The 14,001-nt window shown below is 36.1% G+C and overlaps 1 protein-coding gene across 3 annotated transcripts in view; it reads left to right on the top strand.

Moving 5' to 3' along the window:
- CDC40 (cell division cycle 40) overlaps positions 1-9,249 on the top strand; it is a 47,446-nt gene extending 38,197 nt beyond the window's left edge. For 2 of the 3 annotated variants that reach the window (XM_006104039.3, XM_023745328.1), the window contains 3 exons: positions 4,625-4,701; positions 5,914-6,058; positions 7,273-9,249. In XM_006104039.3, the coding sequence (XP_006104101.2) occupies positions 4,625-4,701; positions 5,914-6,058; positions 7,273-7,450 (400 nt within the window). In that variant the 3' untranslated portion in view covers positions 7,451-9,249. The remainder of the gene's footprint in view (positions 1-4,624; positions 4,702-5,913; positions 6,059-7,272) is intronic. The other variant, XM_023745329.1, reaches the window with a different exon arrangement.
- The last annotated feature ends 4,752 nt before the right edge of the window (positions 9,250-14,001 follow it).

Raw genomic sequence — 14,001 nt, 5'->3', positions numbered from 1 at the left:
GTAAATGCAGGATGTATTTTCATTGTTACAAATTGAACATAATTAAAGCATAGTGATTAATCACAAAAGCAATATGTAATTATATATGTGTTTTCCGATGATCTTAGGCGACCCCTGTGAAAGGGTCGTTCGACCCCCAAAGGGGTTGCAACCCACAGGTTGAGAACCGCTGCCTTAGACCATTTGCACAATACTCTGGAGAATAAACATCGATAAACTTGTTTTGTTTTGTTAATAGACTTTAACAATTTAATTATACTTACACTTTCAGATGTTTCTATCTTCAGGTAATAGTTCAGCTCCATTTTAAAAATGTACAGTGATACCAAAAAATTGGTAAATATTTAAATGATGCCACAGTCACAAGGCTTTAAGAACATTTGTGTTCTTTTCTAAAGAAGAGCATTGGTCACAAAATATTTTGATTAAGTTAAGTGGTGATGTTAACAAGACTTTATTTTTTTTCTTCTCAGAGCTTAAGAAATACTCCTAGAGTCATAATACTATTTGATTATAAATGATGGCATTCTTTAGATTTCAGTTGAATGCTCACTGCTATTGGAGCCTCCCTAACCAGTCCTCACATGAGTTTGGTGCCTGTTCACCATCATCGCAGTAACCCTTTGCTTTCCATAGCTTACTTGTTCCTCTTCCCTGAGCAAGTTCTTAACCATGAGAAAAGACCTGTGTCTGCTCTCCATCTGTCCCCAGCACCAACACAATGCCTGGCACGTAGTATGTACTGCATATCTAAGGAAATCGTTGTTGTCATAATCATTAATTATATTATATTTATTGAGCCCTTTCTATGTGTCAGGCACACTAAACTTTCTGTGTCGGATCAAAATGATTCCAAAGCTTGAGGTCTTTTTTTTCAGCTTCACAGTTATAATTGACAAATAAAATTATATTTAAAGTGTATAATATAATGATTTGATATACATTGTGAAAGGATTCCCACTAAGTTAATTAACATATCCATCACCTCTTTATTTACCCTTTGTTGTTTGATGAGAACTTAGGTTCTACTGTCTCCGAAAATTTCAGTTACACAATACAGTATTGACTGTAGTCACCATGTTGTACATTAGATCCTCAGCCCTTAACTCATCTTACAGCTAAAAGTTTGTGCCCTATTCAGTTTGTAGCCTCAATTTTTTTCCCAACCCCCCCTCTTCCCCAGCTCTTGGCAGCCACCATTCTACTCTCCACTTCTATGAGTTTGGCTTTTTTTTAAATATATATTTTATTGATTTTTACAGAGAGGAAGGGAGAGGGATAGAGAGTTAGAAACATCGATGAGAGAGAAACATCGATCAGCTGCCTCCTGCACACTCCCTACTGGGGATGTGCCCGCAACCAAGGTACATGCCCTTGACCGGAATCGAACCTGGGACCCTTCAGTCTGCAGGCCGGCGCTCTATCCACTGAGCCAAACTGGTTAGGGCTAACTTTTTTTTTTTAAGAATGCACATATAAGTGATAGCATGTCTTTCTCTGTTCAGCTTATTTCGAATTAGCATAATGCCCTCCGGGTTCATCTATGTTGTCACAGATGGCGGGTTTCTTCTTTTTTAAGGTCGATAATCCTATATAATAAAAGCCTAATATGCTAAGTGGCCAGTCGGCCATTCAACCAATCAAAGTGTAATATGCTAATGATATGCTAAGGCCACTCAGCCACTCACTATGACGTGCACTGACCACCAGGGGGAAGACAGTCAACTGGTGGACCAGTCGCTTTTATTATATAGTATTATAGTTTTTGGCTTAAATTCTATTTTATCTGATGTAAATATAGCTATCCCTGTTTTCTTTTGGTTTCCATTTGCATGGAATATCTTTATCCCTCCATTTTCAATCTATGTGTGAAATTGAAGTGAGTCTCTTGTAGGCAGCATATAGTTGATTCTTGGTATGTTTTGTTGTTGTTGTTTAATCCATTCAGCCACTATGTGTCTTTTGGAGAATTTAGTCCATTTACATTTAAAGTAATTATTCATAGATATGGACTTACTGTTGCCATTTTGTTAATTGTTTTCTGGTTAGTTTTATAGTTTCTTTGTTTCTTCCTCTCTTCCTTTGTCACTTGAAGATATTCTGTAGTAGTATGCTTTGATTCCTTTCTCTTTTATGTATGTATTACAGGTTTTTGCTTTGTGGATATGATAAGGCTTATATAAACATGCAGAACTTGAATTCATAATTATATGGATGGAGAGTTAGGTGAATGTGACGCATCTGGTGGGAAGAGAGGATAACTTGTATCTAGACTCCATAGTCAGAAAGCATGCGAGGCTCAGTCTTGCTATAAAGACAAGCAGGGAACAAAACTACCTCAGGATCCCTCGAACTATCTTAATCACATATAGCCATACCCAAAATCAATTACTAGTAATATTAGAGCATGCTTGGGAGAGAAAGGGAGGCCTTGACCACCTCAAAGTGTAGGAAAATTATTGGCTTTCAGACAAGTTCTGTTTGTTAAACTTTTACATCCGGTATCTGCTTAGAGTAGCACAATGATAAAGGAAAACAAATAAGAGGAAACTTGGTTTTCTTGAGCACTACTCTATAGTTTTAAAGAATAGGAGATTATTAGATATTGAGCAGCCTGTGATACTCTGGTTGGCTAAATTCATAAGATGTCATAGACATGTTTTCACCCAGTTGTTTTTATTTTGTTAAAATATTTTTAAGCCCTAGCCAGTTTTGCTCAGTGTATAGAGTGTCAACCTGAAGACTGAGGGTCGGTCCCAGGTTTGATTCCAGTCAAAGGCACGTACCTTGGTTGCAGGCTCGATCCCTGGCCCTGGTCTGGGCACATGTGGGAGGCAACCAGTTGATGTGACTCTCACATCAATGTTTCTCTCTCTCTCTGTCTCTTCCTTTCCCTTCTACTCTCTCTAAAAAAAAAAGAAAGAAAGAAAGATATCCTCAGGTGAGGATTAACAAAAACAACAACAACAACAACAAAAATATATATATATATATTACACATACATATATGTATTTAAAAGAAAATTTAACAGAGGTTGATACTACTGGTTAACTTTTAGCTTTAAATTTTTTTAGATTTTTGTAAGTGTTTTTCAGTGATTCATTTCCAGACTGAAGATCATTTGTAAGAGAGGTTATTAATTTATTATACTGAATTACAGTTTCCAATTAGAAAATAGTGTTGTGTTTATTAAATATAACTGTGCCTTGCAGGCATATTTTACAAGCGATAATGAAGTTCACAGGGTGTTCAGAATAATTTCTTGTTCTAGAGCTCATTATACCAAGAGTCCTTGGAATAAGGGATAAGTTGAAATTTTTTTGTTTGCTTTTAGTAAAACTTGATTGATATGAATCTGGACTATGGCTCATTTAATTTAGAAAATTCACTTATGTTTTAACCCAAATTATATAATTATTAGCTACTAATAATAAACATGAAGAGGGAAAAACAGTTGGACCTTTTTCAAATTGAGGCTCTTTTCAATACATTTGAGTCATTCTGAATGTAATTGTCACTGGTACCTCAGATGTGTAAAGTATTGACTTGATAAATGATACTATTCCCCAGGTAATACCTTAAAATGTTTTCCTTTAACCAAGACCCTGATAGAATTTTTTTTTAATCATTTGCTTCTTCTCCTAGGTGGATAAATGGATAGAGAATGTCCTTACTTAAAGGCAAATTGTTGTTGTTGTTGTTGTTGTTATTATTATTATTATTTTCCATTTAATTAAAGTCTTGGAACTTGAACCATAGTTTGAAATTTAAATTGCTGCTTTATATTCTGAGATAATATGAAATTACATTTCCCACACATTGTAAAAAAAAAAAAAAAATTGTCGTGAAAAGCAACAAGACCAAAACCCTTCAGAATTAGTAAAGAATTTTTAATCATGGAGAATATTAAAAATAAAAAGGCACTTTGATGATTCTAAATTTAGGTGACTAGGTTTTGGATTCGTTTTGTTTTACCGTTTGTATCATTCACATGAGAATTTTTTTGTGCTATTTCTCCTGTACCCTACACATTTGTAATATTTTACATATAAACTGAAAAATAGAAAGTGTCCAAGTACAAGCACTTAATCTTTTTCACCTGTCCTGAAATTCATCATTTTTGGAGGGGCTCAACCTGCTTGCAGATCCCTCTATAGCTTTGCTTACCCTCCATTTGCATTGCTGACGGCTCTTTAGCACTCTCACCAGCTTGCAGAGTAAAGTTAAGGTTGACTGACAGGTAAAATAAGAATGTTTCCCTGTAGCTTTGCCTCAGACATCTTGCTTCTGCCTACCATGACACATTTTTAGATGAGCTTATTATTAAAGAAGTTTTAGTAACAGATTTTTTTAACAAAGGCCAAAGTTGAAATCAAATAGAGTTTAAAGATTAAATCATTGACACTGTTATAATTATCACAGAAAGTCATTTGTAAAGAAAAGATTTATAATACGCAATAGAATGTCATTTTGTGATTTTTCTCCCCCCAGAAAGTTTCATGAAAGGTTTATTAAATATATTTTTTCAAGAGTTCTTTCATATATTTCTTTGGTTCAGAGATAATTCTTCTAAAAGTACTTTTTAAAAATTACTTACTCTGATATGCTATTTTTAATATTTAGGGATATCCCTGTGGATTTCAAGTATATAGCAGAACCCAGTATGCACTCAATGCCTGCAGTGACTTTGTCTCCAAATGGTGAGTTAGAATGTGTTTTAAATGAGTTTCAAAGACATGGTGTGATTTCTCTTGAAAAGAACCTTGGCCATTCTCTCTGAGGGCAATTCTGTCACAGTGCCATACTGTATAAGGAAAATTTTCATTATTAGAAGTAATCATTGATTTTCATATGAAGTCACTTCACCCAGTCTCTTGTTGTTTTTTTAATGTTTTTATTGATTTCAGAGAGAGAAAGGGAGAGAGAGAGAGAGAGAGAGAGAGAGAGAGAGAGAGAAATAGAAACATTAATGATGAGAGAGAATCATTGATCGGCTGCCTCCTGCACACCCCCTGTTTGGGATTGAATCCCCAACCTGGGCATGTGCCCTGACCTGGAATCGAATCCTGACCTCCTGGTTCATGGGTTGATACTCAACCACTGAGCCACACCAGCTGGGCTCTTGTTTTCTACAAGAAAAAAATAAATGAAACAATGATTTGCAACTAATGTTGACTAAGCATCTAAGTATTCCCATCTGAGAATCAGGTTTTTTAAAACAATTCTCCTTCCAACAGAATCATATTCTACAACTCATTTAGTGATTTATTATGAGTTCTTTTATTTTGGTCTGGTTCCTCACAATGAGAACATCTTAGCAATTCACTGTAAAATATTTTCTCAGGCAAAATAAAAAAGATAAATCTGTTTAATACTGTTTTTGTTGAGTAATGCATTGCCTTTTAATAGCAAGGTAATTTATGCTATAGATGTACTGACCTTTCAACAACAGTTACTGAGATTACTTTAATCATAACTTTTTTGGATATAGTCTTATTTATAATCCTGGGTTTTCTCATCTAAAGTTAATTTTTCCTTTTTTGTAATCAACATAGAGAAGTCTCTTTCTCCCCACGATTCTATTGTCTATATTTAATACAGATTAATTTCATAAAATTCTACTTTATTTCTGTATAAACTTGGAATATCTGTATATCCTTATTTAAACAAAAAACGTTTTTGTAAGATGAGTGTTCAATGACACAGGATTATATGAGCAGATTTCATTATTTTATATACAAATACCTCTTGTCAGTGACAGATTTGTAACATTTTACACGTGGTATGGTAAATTTATTTTCCTATTATAAAATAGTTGGGAACAAAAGAATATGAGTGACTGAATATATTTAGAATGAAAATTCTTTAAAAATATTTTTTTCTCTAAAATGTCTTGTTTATTGAATTTGCAGGGAAATGGCTAGCATGCCAGTCAATGGACAACCAAATCTTAATTTTTGGAGCACAGAACAGATTTAGATTAAATAAGAAGAAAATTTTTAAGGGCCATATGGTAGCAGGCTACGCTTGTCAGGTGGACTTTTCACCTGACATGAGGTAAGTTTAAATCTTCTCATGTATTTTTATATTCAAATATGATGTTATAAACTTCTGTTGTACAAATAATAACACTTTACATGTCACTCTCACATATGTAATTACATGAGAACTATGCAAATTGTCAAAATGCCAGATAAAAGGGCAAGAACAAGTTATGAAAATTACCTTCTGCTTTTTTAAGTTCTTTCATATATCTCCTTATATTGCAGTGATGGCGAACCTTTTGAGCTCGGCGTGTCAGCACTTTGAAAGACCCTAACTTAACTCTGGTGCCGTGTCCCATATAGAAATTTTTTGATATTTGCAACCATAGTAAAACAAAGACTTATATTTTTGATATTTATTTTATATATTTAAATGCCATTTAACAAAGAAAAATCAACCAAAAAAATGAGTTTGCGTGTCACCACTGACACGTGTGTCATAGGTTCACCATCACTGTTATATTGTATAGTCTTGTGCCCTTTAACCACATAAAAGTCCCCATCTATATAGGCAATGCCATATTTCTCTCTGCTTTTCTAAGCAAGGCTTGGAGAACTATAATGGCTATATTGCTATGGTGGAATGAACACCAGAAGAATTAATCATGTATTGCATTGTTGAAGTTAACAACTTCACGACAGCTTTTCTGTGTTGAAATCTCAACCTAACTTCTGAATATTTCTAAGTCACACTAGATTTGTGAAGCCTAGAGTCTTTCTAAGTGAAACTCTGCATTCATTCCCCTATTCTTAGCTAAAACACATAGGTGTAACAGTAATTCAGAAATCCCTTTAGCCTGATGATTGGGCCTTAGAACTTCTGCCTCTGGGTCAGTCTTAGACATATTCAAAAGGCATTGGGACCAGGAAGTAATTATAAAGGTGCTAGAGTCTATTACAGCAGAAAGGGTCTGGATGTGTTCGGTGGCTCAGTGACATTGACTCCCCTCCCCTGATTCTGACTGTCAGAGTGACTGTGATGCCGCATTCATCGTGGCCCTTGGGCATCTCAGTCTTCCAAGTTAAAAATTACTTTTTACTCTTAGATTGTTGCTCAATGGGGATGATTTTTTGGTAGAAGTTTACATTATAGACTTATAGACCTAGACCTTGTTCTTCTTACTAAGTTACATATGGTGAAAAAGGTAAACTCTTTCTCTGTTCTTCATCTACTTTACCAGTTTGAGGTGTCTGAATAATTTGAATTTATTTTTCTTCCCATTGTAGCTATGTGATTTCAGGAGATGGAAATGGAAAGTTGAACATCTGGGACTGGAAGACCACAAAACTCTACAGTCGGTTTAAAGCTCACGATAAAGTGTGTATTGGTGCAGTGTGGCATCCTCACGAAACATCTAAAGTCATCACCTGTGGCTGGGATGGTCTCATTAAGTTGTGGGATTGATGAGATTAATCCTTAACTATCTAGGATTGTTTTTGACCCAATAACCTATTTAACTATATTTAATTATTAAATGTGTTGGATGATAACTTGATTTACAGATTATCATTTCCTTACATGGCCTTATAAAGTTGACACATTGTTTGAAAAAGAACTTTGTAAATTTGACTCATATAATTTCATTGGCAACTTTATTTTGTTCTTTATAGATATTATTTATACAGAGAATGACCATCAGTTTTCTATTTGACAAATAGATCCTATTGGCAGGCAGTTTGGGCTCACCCCCAAGACATACAGAAAAGATCCCCTGGGAGTCGGGTAAGAATCCCTCGAGGATTGGGGGTTCTGAAGGTGGTAATATAGTTAATGACAACTCAGAAAGGTACCGTGTACTTATCTTAAACAAAAAGAAAGTAAGGAACAGGGATGATATAATTTAATGTGACTGAGAGAAGGATAAAACCACCCACAATTACTGTTTCTATTATTGCCAGTGGGTCAGGTTCTAATCTTTTGGATTGAGAAGTTCCACTATTTTTTATGACACATGTTGTGTATTTTTAGTTGAAAGCCAGCAATTTTCTCTGACTGCAGCATTCCTCTAATTATTAAACAGTGTAAAATACAAATCAGCCCAGAGTTCTTTCCTTGACTTTCTTCCTGACCAGTATATAATAAGAGAATTATGTTATTTTTGAAGATGAAACTCAAGAGAATGAGTCAGAACTTTGGACTTTACTTGTATTTACTGTCAGTAAGAACCTGGCTATTCTTTCATAAATCAGGGTCTCTTAGGCCATTGTTTCACAGATATTACTACTGAAATATTTCTCATTGGATTTAGGGCAAAGATAAAAATACCAACTTGTAATTTCTTTGAAGAGTTGTATGTCTTATCTTTAAAATTATTCTGATTTGGTTTGGGAATATATTCGACAGAACTTTTTTAAATCAATAAAGTTTTAAACATCTTTCTAAATCTTTGAGTAAAATTGACAACCAGGAAAATGGCTAGTGTTCCCCAGTTTGAGAAGCAGTGGCTGTGGTTGGGTTTAAAAATTTGAGATTGTGAAATTACGATAGCCTCTTGAATACAGTAGCTAATAGCACTTTAGTTAACAAACCATTTCTCCAGCTTTATTACAAATCTGTATCAGATGTTTGAATGTAGTTTGAAATGTTTCGTTACTATGCTAGGAAAGATTGGTTCCTAGCTGCTCAGAGTGCTGACTGGGAGAGCAACATCATATTGAGTGATGATATCCTAAGGCCATTAGCTCGGAGTCATGTGCTATCAAAGCAGTTCATACTTCTTGTCCTTAAAAACATCCATTTTAAAAAATTAATTTGAAAAAATAAAACTGGTATAGATGGCCATGTGCTGTAGCCACATATAAGTAAATGTCAAAGACAAAAATAGAAAAACGATAAAAGTGGTAGAGCCATAGTTTTGGACGCAGTAGCACTCAGAGAGCAGAATACACTGCCAGCTGCTGCCCTTTCTGTACCTGCCAGGAAGGGTGGCCACCGTTCCTCAAGAAGAGAGAATTCAGACGAGACCTTTGCTTTAGTCCCAGCCACTGGGTTTCGCAAATGTGAATTAGTCACATTTGATTAATAATAAAAGAATCGTATATTTAAACTACCTTGTTCAGCACCAGTATTGTGTATGTTACAAATCATTTCTAAATCTGGGTTTATTTTATTGTGTTTTTGACTGTTTCTAAACTAAGCAACTGTGTATAAAAGTTCTCTTTTTTAAAGAAATCCTATTTTTAAATAAAGCATTTTTTAAAAAACGTGTTACCAAAATTTTTATTCTTGGTTTCCTTTTAAGTCTTAACCAAATTAAATCATTTATAGATAGTAAATGGGTCATTTTGATTTTATGGAGAAAAATGATGCTTTAGAGGTAGGTGTGGTATATTAATGGGTTTATTCTGATTAAATAATAAAAATACAGGGCAGTGCCCTCAGGGTATACAGGTTAAGTTTAACATTACACATTTATTCACTTAGTGGTGACGCTGAGTCACAGTTGCACTCAGAGTACACAAATCAGTGGGGTTCCTTCCAGCATGAAAACATCTCAAGGTCATGTTACTGGAATTAAGTGGTAACCTACCGTCTGACTCCTTTTTTTACTGTGTATGCTTTTTGTCACACTCAGAACATATTAGAGTAAAAGTGATGTTAGAGTAAAAGTAATGCTTTAGTGAAAAGTTTAATGGGATGAATATTTAAATATTAAAGCACAAGCTGGGGATATTTTGTCTTAAATAAGGAGACAGTTTTAAGATGAGGAACAGGGAGTAGCGTCAAACAGGCACCTCTCTAAATAGAAAAGTGAAGTGATTCTTACGGATGCATTGGGAGGCCGGTTGATGTCCCCAGCATGTCTGTAAATTACCTGAAAGAAAACATTGACAGTGAAACAGCAAACCCTTGGCTGGCAGCCAGGAGGATTACAGCACCAGCACTAATTATAGAGGCTCTTCTTGGAGAACAGTGTTTCTCAGAGTGGACAGAACCAGCTGCATCTTACTGAGAGAATTCAGAAGAAAATCAAGGTTCGCTGAGGGAGCCATATGGATTCCGGTGTGGGGAAGGGAAGTGTGGAGTGCCATCCAGGTCAAGATATTGGTGGTATAAAATTAGAGTCTCAAAAGTGAGACCTATAGAACTCTGATGCTATTTCATCAAAGATGCATATTTTTCACATTTTGACATCTCAAATAGAGCTACATCTTTTTTTTCTTTTTCTTTTTTAGAGCTACATCTTAAAATCAATACTGCGTCATAGTTTAATTGCAGCATTCTTAGTAGATCATAAAATAATTGATTAAATACAGTATTAAGGCAAGTACTAGTAACCTGAGGAGAAAAGATCCAGTCAATAGAAGGTTCTATCAGCACTTGCCTCAAAAAAATTTCATGTTACCAATTTCTAATTAATGGGTAAATAAAATGAATGAACTAACAAAAGATTGACTTCTTAAGATATAGTCATTCACTGGGTCAAGGTTGGCATTTCTAGCAAGGTCTCCAGATGAGAGTCAGTGATGTGGATTCTGAGTTTGAGTATTTCAGAAACTACAGGTAAAATTAACCTAACCAAAAATAGGTGTGTGTGTGTGTGTGTGTGTGTGTATGCATGTATATGTGAATGTGTGTATATACATTTTATATATTTATATGTGCACCTTCCATGTTGATAGTCACTTTAATAATTGTAGAAACAACTTTCTCAACCTAAACACTGCAACATTGCCTGGAACTTAAGGGAAAAGAAGTCATGACTTGCAGCCAGAGTCCTTAGAGTGGCTTCATTTTTAATGACAGGAAGAGAGAACGCCTGTGCATGTTCAGCTTCCTATAATTGCAATAGCTCTCTTCAAATGAATTATTTAGCTCCCACTCCCCACTCTCCATCTTTCCGCATTTGAGATCTGAAGGACTAACTCAAATCTCAACCATTTTTTATTTAAGTATATGTTCTAGTATAGTGCTGTGTAAAAGAAATATGTGAGCCATATATGTGATTTTTAATTGTCTAGTGGCTATAGATTAAGAAGCCCAGGGGATACTAATTTTAATACTACATTTTACATAGCATTCAAAATATTTCAACATTCAATTATTTTTAAAATTAATATTTTACTTTTCTCATCCTAAGTTTCTGAAATCTGGTGTACATTTTACATTTAGCAGCATATCTCAATTCAGACACTAAGTTTCCACCAAATACTTTATCTCTTTCATACAAAGTACATTTATATGCCCAAGTTGTTCCAAACATACCTAAGAGTTTTCTAATAATTGAATCAAGGATAGGTTTTTTAATATAAAATAATTAAAAGTAAATATAATTTAAAATTCAGTTTCTTAGTCACACTAGCCAGATCTAAGTGCTCAGTAGCAACATGTGGCTAATGGCTGCCATATGGCACCTGCAATTCTAGCCAACTTTTCACACACTTTGGCTCATATAGTCAACTTTACTGCTTCACTTTTTGAAAGGCATTCTAAGATTCAGACAATTCATAAGTTATCTCTTGTAAGTAATATATTCACATTTGTCTATCCTACATGTGGGTAGTTTCCTCAGGTTGGGCTTCCAGTTCACTTTACAGTCTCCAGCTATGTCTAATCTGTTTAATCCATTAAACTCCTCATTCCAATGGCATTTCCCATTATGGAAGGTTTATTTGTATTTTTAATATCTACTGTTCTTTGAATGCCTTTTCTTTGTTTTTTTATCAATCCTCATCCTAATGCCTTTTTGATTGTTTTGTTTAGAGAGAAAATGAGAGGGAGGGCGGGCTAAGGAGAAAGAGAGAAGAAAAGAGAGAGATCAGTTGCCTCCCCCATGCTCCCTGACCAGGTCCAGGGATCAAACCTGCAACCCAGGTGTGTGCCCTTGACTGGGAATCAGACCTGTGACCATTCAGTGCCCAGGCCAATGTTCTACTCACTGAGCGACACCAGCCAGAGCCAAATGTCTTTTTTTCTTACAGTTCCTATATAGTCTTTTATGCCTTTAATCATTTTAAACAATTTATATTATACTTTATGATTGTTATTCTATCTCACATTCTTGGGCTGAAAATTCCAGTGTTTACCCCATTGTGGGCCATTTCCTTGTCAGTTGTCATTTTTTATTAGGCGTTCATCTGAAGTGGGTCTTGTTTTTTGAGGAAATCCTTTGTAGCCTGAGTTAAAAGAAGCATCTCTTAGAATGGTTTTACATTTGCTTCTGCCATGTATCCCTGAGGTGTCACTCCCCCTAGAACCAGTTTATCTTAATTTCTCAGTTTATGATTTCCCTCACCATGTGATTAGTATAAAGTCACATCCTTAAACAAGACAGAGGTTTCAAATTCTCATGAGAAATATATTTTTCCAGAGGTACAGCCAGAATAGGCTTCCTTGTGCTGGGGGAGTAGAATTAGGGACCCTCTTCCACAGGGGTTGTATCCCTCCAAGGGGCTCAATGCTACAGGGGTCTCAGTCCCAATCCTTTCCCCCAATACCGGCCTTATCTCTAGGGCCCCAGGCCCCTGGCCAGCACTGAACTCCTGGCTTACTGAGCTCCTGGGACTGCTGCATGGAACTTCCCTGTCTACCTCTCTGACCAGGCTCCCTCTGAGCTCTGCATGTCTGAAGATTTTTTATTAGGCATTCAGCCATGCATATACATGCACAGGTATGTATGTGTGTAGTGAGTGTATACACATTACACATATGCAGGGTACCTCTGAATTTATTGTGTCTGAAGATTTTTATTTGTTATTTAGCCATATATATGTATACTAGAGGCCCGGTGCACAAAATTTGTACATGGGTGGGGTCCTTAGGCCTGGCCAGCAATCAGGGCCAATCTGTGGGGGCGACCGGCAGGGCGATGGGGGGGCCCCACTGGCACCCGTCGTGGCTGGCCTTGGGCCTGCAGGCTGGGGCAGCTCCTGCGTTGAGTGTCAACCCCCTGGTGGTCAGTGCGTGTCATAGCAACCAGTCGTTCCATTAGTCATTCTGCCATTTGGTCAATTTGCATATTAGGCTTTTATTATATAGGATATTTGGGTAAGTATGTATGCATACACACATACATATAGAAGTATTACCATAGTTATATGTACTTGATCTGGTATCTTCAGATATTGCCTCTTTGTTAGGGCAGTCTAAAAACAGGCGTATAAACTATTGCAGTCTGAAACATTCCGGTTTTTAGAACCATGGGGGCTGAAGTGTGTTATCCAAAAAGGTGCTTTTCCTGAGGGCACTTCACTTGATGACTGGAGAGCCATCATAATGGATTCATCTTTTATCTGAGCTTTTTCTTTGAATAATCACATCATTTGGATTCTTGTGAATTTATCCTAAGAGTTCCCTTTATAGCACACTAATCAAGAAATTAACCTACCACTGTCTAAGCCTTCTCTAATCATGAAAGTCTTAGAATAATGAGATTTTTCAAGCTAGAAGAAACCTTAGAAATTAAATATCCTAATCTAAGTAAGGAAATGGGTCAAGAAAAGTGCTGCTTGATATCATGCATCCAGTTAGCAGCAGTGCTGAAATCTTCCTCCTTTCATCCTATGATCCTGCCTCCTCCACATAATGCCACTTCACTGAGTATTATTTTTTAAACGGTCAGGGTGGTGTCCTAATCTTTGTGGCTTCCAGCTTGCTCTCTCTGACTTGGGTGGTTTAAAAGCAGCACTCAGCTATTTAAATCATGTTTATTTCAGACTTCAGGAAAACAACTTGTGGCTAAAGACATTCTCTTGGCCTCTCCTATGAGCTGTGCCCACAACAACCTCTCATAACTGCTCACAAGGAAGGTCCTTTGGATATTTCCGAAAGTTTATCCTTCCTGCCATGGAATCATCCTAACATACAAATCGTATGTATCTCTCCTACAGAAAATTCTTCACAAATCTCTTACCCAGGATAGATTTCAGTAACAGTTTGGCTAATGCACCCTTTAGGACCTTCCCCTGCCTATTCTTTCAGCTTCCTCCTCTGGGACTCTTCCTGAGGACCTGACC

Source organism: Myotis lucifugus, unplaced genomic scaffold, assembly GCF_000147115.1.
Source record: "Myotis lucifugus unplaced genomic scaffold, Myoluc2.0 scaffold_537, whole genome shotgun sequence".
NCBI classification, from domain to species: Eukaryota; Metazoa; Chordata; class Mammalia; order Chiroptera; family Vespertilionidae; genus Myotis; species Myotis lucifugus.
Note: the sequence above shows the minus strand (reverse complement) of the source record. Positions and strands in the feature narration are given on the sequence as shown.